The following is a 19,680-nucleotide window of genomic DNA, read 5'->3' on the forward strand; positions in this document are numbered from 1 at the left end:
AAATAAACTTTTAAAACTTTTTAAAAACATTTAGTGGGTTTCATAGCTCACTGGCTCTCCACCATGTACCCAGCCCCCCAGCAGGAATTGCACCGGGTGGCAATTGGTGTTGGTCATTATCAACCGGACCTGATGTGCTGGATCCCAGGGTCCAGGAGAACATCACCAACCCCTCAGCAAAGAGGACTATTCTCCCACCAACACTGAAATAAGGGGTCAACACCCACACCAAGCAGGCATGAGGGTGACCGAAGCTGACCCCCCCAATCAGGTCTCCTCCCCCCTCAGAACTCCACTCAGGCCTCCCTCCCTCCTCAGACTGCCACTCAGGCTCTCTTCCCCTCAGGGTCCTACTCTGTTCCCCCTCTCCCTTATACACCAAATTCAGGCCATGCACCTTAGCAATGTCATTGGTGCACTGCTCCCTGGCATTGACATCTTGCCATGGTGCCTTGGGCACTGAGGGGTGTCAAGGAAGTCTGTCTTTTAACTTAATTGGTTTAACTTCCTCTTTTGCAAATCACTTATTCCCTTTGAAGAAACCAAAGCTATCAATCAGACTTAGAGTTTATGTAAACATTATGGTTAGGAACAATGGTGGTACTTGAGATGCATTCAAGTGTGAAGGGATATGTAAATAACACAGCTGACTGGAGGATACATTGAAATCCATTAAGCTATCAGTGGAAGCCTCTTTCAAAGCACTGAACTTTGAAATTGACAGAGATCAAAGGTTTCTAATGGAATAGAGAGGGTTCAAAGGTTTCAGCTTGATAAGAAGGCTCAGAGACTTCAAATCAAAGAATACATTGGGGCTGAGGGCACAGCCGTGTAGAATGGGACCCACTCCAGGTAAAATTGATATCTTCTTTCTGTCGGAGGACTTCAGAAATGTCTGCTCACACCTGCAGCTTCTGACAGGGAGAAAGAAAAATCTCTGCTGCAGAATGGAGTGCTGCAGTGATATTAAAGATTGCCAGGTGACCAAGGGGCATGGTGAATAAAGTGACCTTGCCACTTCACAATTCTTACAGCTGGCAAAAAGGAATGAAGATGTTGATCACAGGACTGCCTGAAATTACCATGCCTGAAGTGATCTTCAGGTCTGCCAAGGCTAGAAGAGGCAGACCAACCATCCCAGGTGGTGAGGTCAACCCCTTGCTCCCAGCCCCCACAACTCCCAGGATGCTTGAGAGACACTTCCTCTGCAGCCTGCAGTGGTAGAAGGGCAAATGGCCAACGGCCATTCCTTGATTCCCTTGAGACCTAAGGCACCAGGCAGGAGTGCCTGTGCCAGGGGGCAATGCACCATTGGCACTGCCAAGGCATCTGGCCTGAAGGTAGGTCTAAGTCAGGGTTTGAGGAGGGGAGGGGTGCCTAAGTGGTGTCGGGGGGCCATCACAATTTCACTTTCTGAGGGCATGGAGGCCTGTCTCCATTGGTGCCCTGATTTCTGAACACCCAGGCTGGCTGTCAGGTTTCATGAGATGGACTAATTTGCATTTGAATCCCATCTGACAGACATGGGAAAATGGGAATGGCACTTAGCCTGAAAACAGGAGAAATCCACCCTTAAATTCCAGGTGTCTATTGAATTCAAATTTCACCATCTCCTGTGGTGGGATTTGAACCTGGGTCCATAGATCTCACCTTGGATCTTTAGATTACTAATCCAGTAACAACACAGCTACGCTACAGCCTCCACTCATCCTCTGGTGCTTATTTGCCAAGTGAATATGTAAGATGCAATTTTAATTTTATGTGGGATCATTGGCAAGTAGTGAATGGGGCAGGCTTGTTGCTACCTTGAGGCCTTGTCATTGTCAGGTACGGAACTCATTTACAAGTCTCAGGTGGCTTGGACACTGAATGGGAATTCTACTGCGACTTGCCAGTGGTGAAAGATAGGAAAATGATCAGCTCCGTGAGTCCTCTTGGTGTTGGAGCTTAGGATGGGGATCCATTGAGGTGCAGGGATCAGGTTACGATTTTGTTAGTGAGGTTAATTCATAGATCAGATGGAGCTGGTATAACATAGTTGCTAAAACATAGATTTCTGATTTTATGCCCCCAGTGGGAAGTCTCATCCACCAGTCACACGGGTTGGATAACCGAGTGCAACCCCAGTAGGTGAAGCTACCTACCATGAGCACAGTGCCAATGCCTTTAATATAATGCATCTTGAAAAAGAGTTTTCCCTTGTGCTTAGGCATTAAATAATCACCTGAATGTACCATGAAGGCAGGACAGTTTCAATTGCTTGTTCATATATTGGAGATTGTCTAATTATTCTTCCTTTTACATAAATATGAAAACAACATGCTCTCGTGTATTATTGCTGCAGGCTTCTATCATAATGCTATCTCACATTGTTAACTGGCTAGTCAAAGTGATAGTTTGTAATTGGACATTCATTTTCATGTACTTTATTTTCATGCATTTTTTTTGCAGCAAACCCTGGCCAAGACAGCACAGACAACCTTGATGACTGGAAGCCTCCAGCCTCTACTTTCACTGATATTGACCTGATGGACTGTGTCACGGTTCAATGATTCACATGTCCCTGCTCAGAATTCTCCTGGAGACGGGTGAGCTCTTGTTCCTCTCTGCCAGGGACTGATAATAGTCCTTCTCATCCCTTGTTGGTTTGCCTTTAGTTTAATGTTGTAGGCATGTATTTATGTTTTGGCATGAAAATTGATACATAATATAATCATATTCTCAAAATACAATACATATAAGACTAATCGCATAAAGAATATTTCATTATGCCTTAGAAAAGTGACCATTTAAAAGCTCTTGGATGCGAAGACTATATCTTAAAGGAAATTAAGAACTCTTGAGGGAAAAATTTGCTATGATTCCCAAGTGACCCAGGAGGACCAGTTCCTATTCCTTGGCAGATTGAATCACCTGAGTACAAATATTAGGGGAAAACTGATTGTGCAGGGTTGCATACTCATGGGGGAGCTTGGTCAGGTATATTAATTTAAAGATCACTCTCAGATTGATTTTTCAATCCATTATTTTAACCAGTAACTATTATCCTCACCGATTTTTTTTTTCAAAGTTAATTTAAGCACAAAAAAGAAAAGTAGATTTAAAAAATCTTTACGCAACCTGGTTATAATGTGGAATTTCTTGCAATCAACTGCTCTTGAGGCAAAGTTCATAAATGTATTGAAAAGATTAGCTGCTTAGCAAAAGAGGAATACTGGGGAACAAACAGCAGGACGGTGGCTCATAATATTAAAATATCACAAGATAGATCCTAGTGGAGAAGGAGGCCATTAGGCCTATCGAGTCTACCTGACTCTCTGAAGAACATCCTGCCCATGACCCACCCCTCCCACTCCTGCCATAACCCCACGCATTTACCCTTTATCATAGTTGACCCATCTAACCTACACATTTGGGACAATTTAGCATGGCCAATCCACCTAACCTGCACATTTTTGGACTTTGTTTGATTTTATAAAATTCTGTGCTGTGGCACACTTCACTTAATTCCCTCCAAGGTCCAGCAGTAAATAAATGAATGTTAAGTTGTGGTTTATTTCTTGCTAAGTTATTGATTTCTGTCATGAATCATGTGCCTGTTCACTGAAAAAAATGTTAATCCCTGTAGATAGATAAACCAATAGTCTCTGAGAATGACTTCAATCAGGCATCAATATCAAGGCTGAGTTAATATCAAAAAACTGTTGAAATGAGTGACAAAAGTAAGCATTTAGAAAGACTGTTCTTCAGCCATCCACTCCTTTTCAAAGATAAATTGAGACCTTGGTCTTGAGTATTCTCAGGAGAAAGCTACCGCCTGCATTCAACACAATGCCTCCTTTGTTTAATGTACATGATCTGTTCAATAAGATATAATTTGGGAGTGGCTTCATCTAGCTGGCATGTATCCACAAGACAGTAGCGAGAAAATGTATGTGTAGTAATACTGATCTGGAGAAAGTCACTCAGTAATTGAAGTGGCTCGTATTATTTTTACAATATGATTTGATGCAGAATGAGGAGAAAAAAGTATATACAGATTACTTTCTCTGATGGGACTCAGAGAGGCCAATCTACAATAAGAATTATCTTCCTGCAGTGCACTGAATCATATTCAGCACTGCTGTTAATATTTCTAGATACATTCATGTATTAGTTAATATTTTGATGTAGTGCTGTGCCATTTCATAAAATTATTTCTCTTAAAAGAGTCCTGTTGACTAACCAAGCTATTCTAAACAATAGTCTTAAAATTCCTCGACTGGAGGATACACTGGGGGTGTTTCTTTTTGGCAAGGAAACTTAAATGTGCTGATTTTCTTCTTCCTGTGAACTGTTAACAAGGAGGTGGAAGCATCAGTGCAGTAAGAAATAAGTGAAGAATTTAGGATGATGTCTGATTCAATTCTGACACTCTGAACTCTATCATTCTGAGAAGCACCTGTATAAGGCAGGCAGGGCTGTATTAACCTGATGATAAAAGAATGAGTGAAGTCTTAGAGAGAGAGAGAGATCATAGCAGCTTTGCGTTCAAAAAGGTTTTTGTTTATAGCTTTGCTTGACCTATATCTTTCTGTAAGATTATTTTTGCCTTTTTTTATCAGCTTTAAGTGTGGTCCTCTTGGAAAGGATTAGCAGCCAGCAACACTTGGAATATATACTCTAAAAGTTATCAAAATGTGATACCTGAGGGAAATCTTATGTTTTCCTTAATACAGCAAAAGTAGGAAAGGGAGCAAATTCAGACCCTCTCAGAGAAACCCCGACTTACTGAGCTTTCAAATCTAGGTAGTTCTTCTTAAACCTTGTTCTAGAGTTATGTCACCAGGAGGCCATGCTTCAGACCTCTGCCTGAGATGAACGAAACTCACCATTACAGCCAGAACTGCAGTTTGGACTCACAATCACTTACTGAGAAGTTAATTCATTCCAAAATGTGATTGGTGATTTCTGCCATAACATGAGTATTTATGCATTCAGAATTTAGATAAGTCACAAATACTTTGTTTTGCCAGGGTTTCCAACTTCAATGCTTCCTCTCTTTTAAATGAGATGCAAAACAAAGGCTCTGCCCACTCTCTCAGGAGAACATAAATGATGCCATAGTGATATTTTGCAGAAGAACAAACAAATTATTTCCAGTGACCTGACTGATAGCTATCCCTTATTCAGCATCATAGAAACAGATTATTTGCTCCTTGTAATGAATGCACATTCACAGACTTCATCAGCAACACAAAAGATTTTTATTAACAAAGAAAAACTGTACAGAAGCTGGCGGCCCCCTGGTTCCCCCAGTCCCTAAGTGTCTTCTACATATCTTCAGACTCCACTCCTGGGGGTGATTACCTACTCTCAGTCACAATTGGTCCCTCAAGCCAGGTGACCCTCTTCTGCTGTGCTGTCCTTAAAGTGACAATCACCACAGTCATTATCCCATTTCTGTTGGTGGAAACTATCCCGACTGCACCATATTTACAAGGGTCTTCATTTGGGGGTGTGGGGTGTGGGGAGGGGGTGGTCAAAAGTTCATTTGACTCAGGTAGCTGCTTCGGTATTGTATGCAAATTAGGGTCATATAACATACCATAAAATTCCAGTATAATTTTGAGGTAGAGTGTGCAGCAATACTGGGGAGAGGAAAATATCCAAAAACTATTAGATGAGGCTAAGGGAAGTGGGAGTCTTGCTCCATTTCCACAACAATAACGTGGATCACTGGCAGAATCCATCAGCACAGCGATTGGACACTCACCCCCAGATCTCACTTCCTGCTGGCTGGGTCTCTCTCTGAACCACCTATTATCACTCCAACCCAAAGCCCGCAAGTTGCAGTACGATTTTAATAAATTAGAATTTTACATAGATGAGGGGTTACAGTTATGAAAAGACATTTAAGAAGAAGTAGTTGTTCAACTAGATCTGGGAAGCTTCAAGACTGGAAATTGGTATGATAAGGTAAATAGTGTTGGATTGTTTCTACAAAGATGGTAAAGGGGAATTTAGGAATGTCTATTGGAATAGGATATCCTCAGTCCTTTTTGTAACCAGTGCCAAATCCAATGCACTAAACAGTTGCTGTAATAGAATCAGTAAGTTCTTTGACCATGAATTTGTTGCTTAAAAAAGCACGAGTATTAAAGGTGTAGAGAATAAACGAGAGAGTGGGAAAAAAACTGGCCCAGACTGCATGGGACAAATTATTTTTTGAGTATTTTTCAATGGGTATCAAAGTAATAAACATTTAAATGGGTTTATTATTGTGATATTATTTGAGCTAGAAATATTTAAAGAAATTGGCTAGCCCATGGGGACCTGCAGATAATTCAGGTGTTAATTCAGTGCCAATAAACTAACGGGGAGAGTTTTCCATCAGCCCAGTGTGCTTTGCAGCAGCAGAGGCTGCCCTCCATTGGCTGATGGCGGCATCTTCTGGGCCCACTGTTGTCAGTGAGGTTTCCCGTTGAATGCACTCCTTGCCATTAGGCGGGATTGGAATATCTGCTAGTGCGAATGGCTAGAAAGTTCTGGCCAACGTGTACATGAATTTTTGTTTCAACTCAATAAAAGACAATATACTATAGGCATCGCGTTAACAGTAATATTTTGCCTTTGAAGAAGATACAAAGTCAGGATCCTTTTTTATCCTTGTACAATATGTAATGGAATCTTTATACAAGATCTTTGTTCTTGCCTTTATGATTTTGCTGCAAACAGTGACCAAAATAAATTTTCTCTTGATCTATGTACAACGCAGTTTAAGAGAAATAGTTGCAGCAGTATTAAGAAGAATGTTGTGCATGAATAGTCAATCTGTGTAAAAGACTGGGCACCCAAGCTCGAAGTTGAGATGTAACAATCAGTGTCCATTCCTCCTGCAAAAGATCTGAACTCAAAAAAAGTAAAATTGCCTTGGAAAGTCAGTATTCTCCCTGAATAAGTACATAATCATGAGAGCAAAGGGTTTTTAAATAAATTATACAGGAAGTTGCTGTTTAATGTTGGCTCACCTAACATTGCTTTGCATTAACATTATTAGTAAAGTAGGCTCAATATATCTATTTAATGTTGTGAGTTTTACTTGAACATCATTTGCCATAGATTTCCTATTCTGTGGCCTATTTGCGCTCATGACCTTTTCCCTCGTGCTTCTGCCTTTGCTCTCAGTCCTGAAGTCCCTCTTCCCTTCCAGCTCCCATTGCCACCCTCCATTTTTAGTCTTCAAATCCCAGGTGTCCATTGCCACTGGTAGGGGCTTCCTTTGCCAGTCTACTTCCCTCCGTTTCCCTCCTTTGATCCCACTCTTGGCTCCATCCTAGTCCCTGCCCTTGCCCTTGGCATGACTCCTACCTGGCCCCCCAGCCTTGCTCCTGCCCTGGTCTCTCCGTTGGTTCCTCTTCTCCTTGGCTCCCATTCCCACCCTTTGTCCTTACCTGGTGTCCATTGTCTTCTTTCCCTGCTGTTCTTCTGAAACATGGCTCAGGTTCTGAAGTCCTGAGCTCTATCTAGTGGCAGAATTAGTCAGTACAGGTAGTCCTGGGGCTTCAATTGTTACCTCCACCAACCAACTTGTGTCACCAGATGGTGCCTGGTCAACCTGAAACTAGTGAGTGTAATTTTTTTCATATATTCTGCATTTACTGAACTTTGTCATATATTTAAATTCACTTTATTCGGAAGTTTATTTCACTTATTATGAATGCATACATCCAGGAATGAATAGTATTTCAACTTGCAATGTTTTAATTATTTCCTGCTTAGAATTATCCTAAATTACCTAACAACAGAATACTTTATATGATATATTTTGTTTTGCCAGTATTTCAGATAGGAATACGTATGTACCGTGAAATATTTGAATCGGCATATTGGCTTTTCCAGTCAAGCAGTTCCAGTAAAACCTAACTCTGGTTTTAACATTGATTCTTCTGGGAACCAATGATTCACTAAGTTGTTTCACTATGCACCCTCAACTGTAATTGAGGAATTACTCCATATTGACAGGTTGTGTTAGAGGAATTTTTTAAATTCATCCAAATTTAATATATTAAAGGATATGTTCCTGAGGCATTTCTCAGTACCTGGAGCTTTCACAGATATGTCTGTAGTTTTTTTTACCAGAATCAGTGACTCACAGTGATTGAGGAAAAAATCCTGAATTGATTCATTTAAAAGGATTTTTACGGCTGTTTTCAGTTGCTTGTTACGAAACATGGACATATATTCATTGGTGTACCCTCCGTTTGTTAATTTTTTTTTCAATTATGCTTTTTTTCCTGTATTTGAAATAAAGTATCTATTTTTCTTATTTGTCAGCTATGACACACAAAGCCAGCTCTACAGAAATAGGGGCATGTTTTTATACGGCACTCTGATCAACATTAGAATTAAATATCTGCACCCCTGCATACCCCACCCACCCCATGGAGGAATTGGGTGCTTACCCCCTTCTGTAGAATCTTCAGGGGCAACCCCCACCCCTTGTAGAACCATTGAGGACTCTTTCCCTGTCCAATACCAATACTGCAGAGGTATCGCTAGCGATCCCTCCCGTCCCACTGCCCCTCCTCCCTCCTCAGTGTGTGCAAGTTATCCTCTCAAAACCCACTGGAAACAGCGCCCCCTACCCCCCGCCACCCCATTCCCCCACCCTCCCTCCCCCCTGGAACTGCAACAAAGGCCTGCCTGTGGCACATGTTGACACATTCTGGCAGTTCCAATTGAGTAGTGCCAACCTATGTGAAGGGGCAGTGCCAGGGGGCAGTATTGCCTGGGCATGTCCCTCTCTCCCTAGAGGCTACATTTGCAAAAAAAGATTGGACAAGTGTAAAAACGTAGAAAATATGGAGTAGACCATTCAGCCTTTTGAGCCTACACCACCATTAACATGATCATACCTTATCATCCAATTCAATTGCCTGATCCCACATACCCATCCCCTCCTCCCCCCATGTCCTTTTGATCCTTTTCACCCCAAGAATTATATCCAACTCCTTGTTGAAATGGCTTTCTGTAGGAATGAATTCCACAGGCTCACCACTCTCTGGGTGAAGAAATTTCTCCTCATCTCATTCCTAAAAGGTTTACTCTTTCTCATTAGACTATGACCCTTGGTACTGGAATCTCCCATCTTCAGGAATATTCCTCATGCATCTATCCCTTTTCTATCATTTTCTTTAACATTTTCCATACTCTCTCACTGGTATTGGTAAGGCTACACTTAAGAATACTGTGTACAGTTCTGGTCACCCTATTACAGAAAGGATATTATTAAACTAGAAAGAGAGCAGAAAAGATTTACTAGGATGTTCCAGGACTTGATGGTTTGAGTTATAAGAGAGGCTGGATAGACTGGAACTTTTTTCCCCTAGATCGTAGGAGGCTTAGGGCTGATCTTACAGATAGTCAATAACTTTTCCCAAAGATAGGGTAGTCTAAAACTAGAGGACGTAGGTTTAAGGTGAGAGGGGAGAGATACAAAAGTGTCCAGAGGGACAATTTTTTCACACAGAGGGTGGTGAGTGTCTGGAACAAGCTGCCAGAGGTAGTAGTAGAGGTGGGTACAACTTTGCCTTTTAAAAAGCATTTAGACAGTTACGTGAGTAAGATGGCTATCGAGGGATATGGGCCAAACGCGGGCAATTGGGATTAGCTTAGTGCTTTAAAAAAAAAGCAGCATAGACAAGTTGGGCCAAAGGACCTATTTCCATGCTGTAAACCTCTATGACTCTAAGTCAATCACTGGAGACTTACACTGCCACCATTCCTGTGTGTGTGGCTCTTGTCCCTTTACTCTTTTTCTTCCTGAATCTCTCACTGGAGATTCCTCGCGCCCAAACTATTGATCACCCTCTTGTACAGTCTAATTCCTTGCGCCTCCTCTGGTGTGCAGCTTTTATTGCTCTGCTCTATAAGCTGATCCAAGACTCTGTCCCTGGCCCCTTATATTAATTGCAGCTTAACTTCTAATGTTTTTATCTACTGCACAGCCTTGTTTGCTCTGCCAACAAGGTGCGCCAAGTCTCCGTCCCAGGTCCCCTGTATGCGCACCCCTTCACCGGTTCAGATCACTCAACACATGGCTTCTGACTGCTAGATATGTAACTTCCTAACTACTGAGTGGTAATTAAAAATATGCTCACCCACTTCTGGGAAACACATCTTGCCCCTGGATTCCAGTAACTGATCCTGCTGATTACACAAACTATATGGCGATTTTCTGGGGAGATTGATATTGTATTGGTCTGAACTCAACTACTACAAAGACTCGTGAAAGACAGTATGCAGTTAAAGACGTTCTTTATTGACCAACATGCATTGGGAGAGAGACAGCCAGGAGATTCCAACTTTTGACATTACAGTACATGTGTAAAACAAATATACCTTTTCAAAGGCTTGTTTCTCCCGCCCAACCTGTCATCTAAACTGGATGAGCCAATGACATTAATACACATTATTTATCTTGGCCAATGGCATTCTATCTTCTAGCAGAATTGGGAATTCAATTGGTCAACTGGCCTAAAAGCTTTTCCCCCCCATTGCCTGGCAACCTTACCTAAGCAAATCTGGTAGGTTCAAGGATCACACTCACCACCTGCAAACTATGGGATTGGAGAGAGAGTCATTTCTCTCTGCCTGCTAGCTATCCTTTATTAGTAGAAGCTGAATACATCTATTCACTGCAACTAGAAGCTAGTTACCTCCATTCATTTTAAACCTTGGTAACTTGAGGTTGCATGGTCTCTTACTGATAATAGAGAATATATTCTAAACCTTATTGTTTCCAAAGAATGTGGCCTCTCTAGTTCAGTTCATTTCCCATTATGCATTGGGGCAGGCTACATCTTGGCCAAAGCTTACAAGACATTTGAAAATACATTTTAAATCTACAATACTTAATCAAATTCTCTTCCAATGAATAAATATGTGTCCATGCAGACAATACCATCACATGATATATATTTTAGGCACTTTGTAATTCCTTATGGTTTATATAGAGCATGCATCCTTATTCTAAAGCAGCTTACTTTGTTTTAATTGTCTTTGAAATCCCAGGGGTTTCTGTACTCCCTTCTACAGTTATAATAACAAATCATAAGAACAACTAAACAACAAAGAAATGAACAGCCTAAAGAATAACTAGGAATGGTGAAATCAGCCATTTAGGACTCGCCTGCCCCACGAAAAGTTGCAGAGCTTTGGGCAGAATAGCAATCTACACCTGTGTTTGGTATTTCACACATTTGCATGCTGCAGGAATATCAATATCTGTAAATAGAAGGGAAAACTACCACGATTTGAATTAGATCAATGTGACTTTGTCTAGAATCGTATTTCAAAGAGCAATATAACCTGAATACCAGGCTTTGCAAAAACCAGACTCAGTGAGCCTTATTGTAGTTGACAAGACAAATGTTTGCTTGGATGTTTGGTGACAGCTCAATATATATTCGACAGAAATGGTTTGCTGAGCTTCTCATTTGATCTCCCCTAAAATAGAAGGCAAATATATCCTGGTTTCCCCACCCTATCATTTCTAGTAATGCTACTAGTAGTTTGTAATGAGACATGACATACACCAGAGTTATACTTCCCCATATGCTTGAACTAGTGAAGTTTAGAGTCCAACACGGTCATAGGCACAAACAAGGAAGCACAATATTTTATATTTTGGCATTTTCCCCTTTGACTCAAAAAACTGTAATCTATTTTTGGTTTAAAATTGTAAACTACTGAGAATAATGCAAAGAGAACTGAAGGGAAGTTCTGGGAAATGTCTGTCATTCCAGAATGATTGCTAGATCAAGTTACAGGTCTCAACTTCCATGCATCATGTTGTTCTGCAAGCTGTCCAACTCTGCAAATGCGCAAAACCATAGAAGTATGGAGATAATGATTAGAGGACAAGTTGGAATGAAATCCTATTTAGCAGTTTTGCACTTCGTCCATGCATCGACAACTTCTTCAGATCTTTTCTTGTCTTATACATGTCAATAAATTAGATAAATTTCAATTGTGTAAGACCAGCAGCATGATAATCACAGGGATTTGGGTCTAATTTTACTACTTAGTGCACTGTATTGTTAAGCAAAGTTTTGTAATTTTTTTTGCTTTTAGCAATGCGTATAATGTGAAAATGCCAATTTTTCTGAGAATGCAAAGGTCAAAATGATAAGAGACACCAGTAAACGCACAATCAAAATTGTTTGTCCAACTAGTTCAAGCACTAAGAAGGTAGTGCTGTGACTATATAGATATTATAGACTATCGACTATATAGATGTTATACACTGTATAGTGAGCAGCACATTAGCACAGTGGTTAGCACTGCTGCTTCACAGTTCCAGGGTCCTGGGTTTGATTCCCAGCCTGGGTCACTGTCTGTGTGGAGTTAGCACATTCTCCTTGTGTCTGCATGGGTTTCCTCCAGGTGCTCCGGTTTCCTTCCACAGTCCAAAGATGTGCGGGTTAGGTTGATTGGCTAAGAAATTGCCCCTTAGTATCCAGGGATGTGTAGGTTAGAGGGGTTAGTGGGTATAATATGTAGGGATATGGGAGTAGGGCCTGGGTGGGATTGTGTTCGGTGCAAACTTGATGGGCTGAAGGGCCTTTTTCTGCACCGTAGGGTTCTGTGATTCTATGATGTTCTGAACAAGAGCCACAATAAGCTGCTTTTCTCCCCTGCTTGGATAGACAAAATATTTGTAAGTGTTGATTAGCTCAATAAAGTTGCTACCCTATTTGCAAACAAGTTATTTCTAGATTTTGTTTCTTCTAAAATAGGTATTTAGTTAATTCTTCTTCCCATTAGTCCAGTGATCATACTGTGAATTCAACATCATTATAATGTATAATTCTTTATAATTCCCTTGACAAAAAAGTAGACACCTAACGGGTGAGATTGTGTGCTTTTAAAAAATGCTCTTAAACCTGGTGTCTTTTCTTAAGGCTTGGAGCAGATTTTGAAAAAGAATTACTGTGGAACATTAACCATGGGGCATCTGAGTTCGATGAATAATTTTTAAAAACTTTCAAAAGAACTATTAATTTAATGTTGCCATGTTCATGCTTTGAACATTTTTTGAATTAAACGGCAGCTTTGGGAGCCAACATTTAAAAATATCTACAAGGGCACGGCCACATAAATGGCACCAAGTCTGAATAAAATTGGATTTGTATGCTCTGATCATAAAGGGAAGTGGGGTGTAATAACATATAAATCAAGGCGAGAGTTACATCATTTAAACAGGAAAGGAATTCATTTCTCAACCGTGCTCCTTACAAATACGGGCTCCACTGAATTTGCAACAATAGGTATTTCAAAACAGTACCTTGCTGCTAACTGCCACTACATTGCAATAGAAAATATGGGTGTCCTAGTGAGAGTTTTGGTAATTAGTAATAAATGATTGTTTCCTTTCTCTTTATAATAAAAGATTGTGGAAATGTTTATAAGCCATGTCATGGTCCATATTCACATGAAATACATTATCTATTCCAGGTTTGTTTAATAAAGAAAAATGAGGTGACAGTATTGTCTTATATATGTTTTGCATATAGCTCTGTGTAGCATTCAGTCAGGAGGTCCTGTGACACAGTGGGTAGCATCTCTGAGTCAGAAGATTTGGGTTCAGGTTCCACTCTAGGATTTGTTGACCACAGAAAGTGCATTTGCAATGTGGTCAAACAGGTTGAGTATCAACCTACAAATGTTTCCAACATGCATCAATGAACAGAGTAAAAGTAAGAGAGATTCCTGGTCATGTTAGATATTGCAGTTGGGGTGAATGGGATTGAAGGTTATGGGAAGAAAGCAGGATTAGGCTATTGAGATGGACAATCAACCGTGATCATTATAATGGAGAAACAGGTGCAAAGGGCCAAATGGCCTTCTCCTGCTTCTATTTTCTATGTTTCAATGTGATGGAAAGTAAATTGGTGCCTCAACCATCACTGTCCATAGCTCGAGACAATAACATGCATATGAAAGTATATGTTGCCACTACAACTTGACTCTTTGGGGGCTGGGTGGCTGGTGTGGATCAGCTTGGTGCCAACAGCATACAATTTGCTCCCTATTCCAACTGGGGTGGATTTGTGATCTGCCTCCTTGTCCTACCCATAGTTGAGGTTATAGTGATATGGGTTGGACTTATCTTCAGCACAAAACTGATGAAGAGATCAGTCATGGAGCATTGCAAATGATGTACAAATCTTTTACTGCATTAAATGAGAAAAGCTATCTAATCATAAAGTGCATACAAATATATTCACAGTGGAATTGCTATGTCAAGCTTTGAACCTGTTTTGGGAGATTGGGAAGTGTATAATTCTCCATTGCTTTCCTCACGGCAAAATTTAATGAAAGTTGATTGCTAACCAATCTGTGCTGTTTGTTTCTGTAATATAAATTATTGCAATCACTTGAAATTTGGCATTCTTGCATTTATTCTTATGAATGCAAGATGAAAAGCTCAAGCAACAGGTCTCTCTTTCCAGCAATGTGTCTGTGGTTGTTGAAGGCCAATCATCTCTACCCCAGGATATCATTACTTAAGTCTTAAATTGCTCCAAGAAAAGCTAACCTTCCATCATAAGGTCAGGCATGGAGAACCATCATTGATAATTTCAGTGTTAGCAGCATCTGTAATTCCTCAGATAAGTGACAGCCAGGGCTATGTGACAGATGAAATATTAACTACATCATTACACCTAGTTCAACATTTCCATGATATTTCTCAACACTGTCAATGATTCTCTGTTGTCAAGTTGTTTATGTAATATGCAGTGTTTGATAAATAGTAACTTTCCTCCACAAAAGTAGGGACAAAACACAGCAACAAAAGAAAGAAAAGCAGGAGTTAACCATACAGCTTTCAAGCCTGCTCTGCGTTGCATGTTCGATCATGGCTAATCTTCCACCTCAACTCTACTTTCCTGCCCAAAATCCATGTCCTTTGATTCTCTGAGAGACCAAATATCAACCTTGAGTTAATTCAATGCTGGAGCATCCACAACTCTTAAGGGTAGACAATGCCAAAGATTCACAAACTTTCTCCTTATCTCAGTTCTAGATGATTGGCCCCTCATCTTGACACTGTCCACCCGTGTTCCATATTCCCTAGCCAGAGGAAACAATTTCTCATTGTCTACTGTCAAGCCCCTTGAGAACCTTGTCTGGTTCAATGAGATCAATTTTCATTCTTCTAGCTCCTAAGCAATGTAGCCTACTAGAAAGATAAAACTCATTGGATCAAACGTTGTTGTCAAATGACAGGTGAGGCTAATAATGCACACAGTTATTTAAGTATAAATGATACAATATCACCAAGTGAGAATTGGCTGCATAGGGCAATGTCAATATCAAAAAAATTGCTGTCTGAATTGTGCTGATCCTTCATTAGCTTCTGGAAGATGGTTTCTCACCATTTGTCTCCTCGTTGAAAAGCATTGAAGCTTTTCAGTTTCACCAAAGCCCACCACAGAAAGTTACATTTTATCCATTACAGTCTAAGAACTCTTTTAATGACAAGTGTTGATTATTGACAATCAGCCATTCGGGTACTGGAAGTTAATTATTTCAAGTACAGAGTTTCATTCCTTCCATTTTTCATTATAATTGGAGATTTTTCAAATATCAAATAAAAGTGCAATTATTTTTGCTTCTCCTTTCTGTCTTTTTCATCCTTTCTTAATCTTTTCAATATCAGATTACAAACGATACAAACATAATTAGATACAAAAAGTCCTAGAAGTAAGCATGACTCAGGTGGTGAAAAGGAGGGGCAAACTTACAGTCACCAGGGAAAGGGTACTAAGAAAAGTATTAGAGCTAACAGCTGACAAGTTCCAGGTCCTGATAGACTTTCATGGTCTTAAAACAAGTGGCTACTGAAATAGTAGATACATTGGTTTTAATTTTCCAAAATTCGCTAGATTCTGGAAAGGTTCAATCAGATTGGAAAATAGTGAATGTGACTTCTCTATTAAGGACGGAGGGAGACAGCGAGCAGGACAGTACAGGCCAGTTAGGTTAACATCTACTATAGAGAAAGTATTGGAATTATTATTAAGAATATTATAGTGGGTACTTAGAAAATCTCAATTTCATCAGGCAGAGTTCAACATGGTTTTGTGAAAGGGAAATCATTTTTCACTTCTTTATTGCTGTTCTTTGAGGAAGGAACAAACAATGTGGATTAAGTTGAACCTTTAGTTGTGCTGTACCTAGATTACCAGAAGGCATTATGCAATGTGTCACATCAAAGGTGTTCATGGAGCAGAGAAACAGGTGGGGGGTTGCATATTATTAAGCATAGAGGAGATTAGCTAACAGGAAATAGAGAGTTGGCATATCAATTTCACTTTTGCATTGGCAAGGTATTACCTGTGGGATGCCACAGGGATCAGTGCTGGGGCCTCAACCATTTATAATTTATAGCAATCACCTGGATGAATAAAACAAATGTATGCTTGCTAAATTTGCAAATGACATAAAGATGGGTAGGAAAGTAAGTTTGAAGAGAATATAAGCAATCTGAAAGGGATTGAGATAGGTTAAGTGAATGGGCAAATATTTGGCAGATGGAATATAATGTGAAAAAATGTGAACTTGTTCATATTGATAAGAAGAACAGAAAATTGGCACATTATCTAAATGGATAAAGAGTGCAGAAATCTGAGGTGCAGAGCGATTGGAGTGTCCTGGTCCGTGAATCCCGAAATTTAGTATGCAGGTGTAGCAAGTGATTAGGAAGGCAAATGGAATGTTGTTTATTGCAGGGAGATGGAATACAAAAGTAGGCATGTTTTGCTGCAGTTGTGATGTGGAGATGCCAGCGTTGGACTGGCGTAAGCACAGTAAGAAACCTCACAACACCAAGTTAAAGTCCAACAAGTTTATTTGATAGTAAACCCACAAGCTTTTGGAACGCTGTTCCTTCGTCAGGTGAGTGAAGGAACAGCGTTCTGAAAGCTTCTGGGTTTACTATTAAATAAACTTGTTGGTCTTTAATCTGGTGCTACAGTTGTACAGGGCATTGGTGAGACCAGATCTGGAGTAGAATCATAGATTCCCCACAGTGCTGAAAGAGGCCATTCAGCCCACTGAGCTTGTATCGACATCAGTCCCACTCAGGCTCTATCCCTGTGTATAGTACTATGTGTATTTTTTGGTCTCTTCATTTAAGAATGGAAATAAATAAGTTCAGAGAAGGTTTACTCAGCTGATTCCTGGGATGAGGAGATTATTTTATGGGGAAAGGCTAGACAGGTTGACCCTGTATCCATTGGGGTTTAGAAGAGTTGATCTAATTGAAATATTTAAGTCACTGAACATACTTGACAAGGTAAATGCTGAGAGGATGTTTTCCCTTGTGCAAGAGGCTAGAACTTTGGAACATGAATTAAAAATAAGGGGCCCAATACTCACAAAAAAGTGCTGAACTGGTGGGAAAAATGATGCAATTCACGTTTGTTTTTTCAGTGGGAGTTCAAACTCGAATCTCCCACACACTTTGCAATGCAGACGTCACAATCGTGAATATCATTAAAAGCTCGGGGGTGGGGGTGGTATGGGTGTTATTCATGCCAGAGTCTGACAGTTCTGGAACTCCACGCATATGCAGTGGCCCTGAACTGTCAGATGGAAGTTTGCTGGCCAACCTGGAACCCCCTCCAGCACTCCCTCCACCCCCTCACAGCCCAATTGTGGTCCCCACAAGCATTGCCGCGCCAGCCCCAACCCCCCGTCCCAGAGCATCGCAATCTCCACCACCCCTACCCCACCACACCCAACCCAATCACTGGCCTTTCTCCTGCTCTGACCAATCCTAACTGCGGAATGGAAGTGGGACCCCCCACCCCCACCGATCGCCCCCTAGGCCCTGCCCTCAGTAGATCCCGCCCTCTTTGCACTTCCCAATGCCCAATGGGCAGTGCCAAGGATCCCCCTGGGCATGGGCCCATTGGGCAATGTCAGTGGGCACAGGCTGGCACTGCCAGGGTGCCCATGCCCAGAAAGCACCACCTGGCCCCCTGGAGTGCCCTGATTGCCCCCTTCACTCCAGCAGGGTTTCCCTTTAGTTCCCCATATGTGGGGAGCCACTCTAAACCCCGCCAGAGTGAAATACTCCTAGTGGGACCGGAGATGCTATTGGGCCCGGAGAATTCAGTCCCTGGCCTGATATTGACATTTAAAATAGATTAAAAATAGATTTGAATCACTTACCTTGTCTTCCTGCCAGTTTCCAACATGGTCCCAACTGTTTCTGCTGTCTGGCTATGGGAGACATGTATACATCAGGAACATGTGTGAATCCTGCGAAATGGCCGACATGCGCATCTGCCAACCCAACACGCCAAAAAAGTGCACATTGGAATGGAAGAATCAGGCCCAAGATGTCTCTCATTTAATAGGGGAGGCAAGGATAATTGTAATAGATTGAGGAAGACTCAATGTGGCTTGAATCATCAAGGGCTTTATTGCCAAATAAATAATAATATACATATACACACAAGTTCAAATTAAATTGCAGTCGGATTGTTCTCAACTCCTTGGCTCCAACTGTGAGGTCATCCTCAACCTGTGGTACACACTTTCTGCCTATTGGCTCAGCTTCCCACTTGGACAATCGATAGGGTTCTTGCCCATCATGTGGCCCTTGAGAAACAGCCCCTCCCCCCAAAAGGGCTGTCTATGCTCCTACAATAATGTTTCCTCTCAGATGGTCATGAGTCTTTGAAACTGTCTTCCCAGAATATAATAATATTTTTTAAGGTAGATTCTTGACTATCAATGGAGTCAATTTTGAGGGTTGATGGGAATGTGGAGTCAAAGCCATAAGCAGATCAGCAAGTTATTTTAGGGGTTCCTTCAAACTGTGAACTGAATAACACGCACTAATTTGCAAAGTAGCCAGTTTTGCATAACAGGTAAATGAAATGGATTTGAATCAATGATAAAGTTGTATTTTATTAGAGAAGTCAATTAACTCCATTCCTTTCTAGTAGTGGCTCCATCATACTTAAACTCATTTGTTTTATAGTGCGTATCAGTGTCCTAAAAGTTAGTTGACTTTACTTTGTTCTACTGCTTTGTTCTATGTATTGAGGAAATCTCTGATTTAACACTGACAACCATCCACTCAGTCCAAGAGAATGTGCCAGCCACCCACTGACTCAGAGACTGTGCGAGCCATTCACTAACTCTCGGAGATTGTGCCAGCCAGTAGATCTCTACTCAGCTCAAGAGAATGTGCCGGCCATCCACTGACTAATGTGCTATCTGCTCATTCCATTTTAATCAACATGAATAAACCTTTTCTTTTACTGGGAAAACATACACCTGGAATTCACACTGCAGTTTCTTTGTCTGCTTCTTAATGGAGGATTAACTAGTTTAAGACAAACAGGTTAATATCCCTGTTAAAATATCACTCCAAGGAATTTATTAAAAGAGGTGTGCTTGTCTGGTAAAATTGCACAGTTGAATTCCAGCCTATAATTTTCAACCTATTTATTCCTTTAATAATAGTTTTTTGTTTTTAAAAGGACCATCACAGCAGTTCATATAAATATAGAATATCGCAGCAGTTCAGTTCAGAGAACATAGAACAATCCATCCCCTTTTTTGCATATTATTGCTGGAATCTCTGGATGTTGCCAGTCAGTTTTTGGGTTT

At 40.8% G+C, this 19,680-nt stretch overlaps 1 protein-coding gene across 1 annotated transcript in view; it reads left to right on the forward strand.

The window, feature by feature from the left end:
* LOC145350378 (uncharacterized) overlaps positions 1-19,680 on the forward strand; it is a 214,457-nt gene that overhangs the window by 144,558 nt on the left and 50,219 nt on the right. The window contains exon 6 of the mRNA XM_080199654.1: positions 2,452-2,588. Coding sequence (XP_080055780.1) covers positions 2,452-2,552 — 101 coding nt within the window. The 3' untranslated portion in view covers positions 2,553-2,588. The remainder of the gene's footprint in view (positions 1-2,451; positions 2,589-19,680) is intronic.

Source organism: Carcharhinus amblyrhynchos, chromosome 1, assembly GCF_965287045.1.
Source record: "Carcharhinus amblyrhynchos chromosome 1, sCarAmb.v2.hapA, whole genome shotgun sequence".
Taxonomy (NCBI): Eukaryota; Metazoa; Chordata; class Chondrichthyes; order Carcharhiniformes; family Carcharhinidae; genus Carcharhinus; species Carcharhinus amblyrhynchos.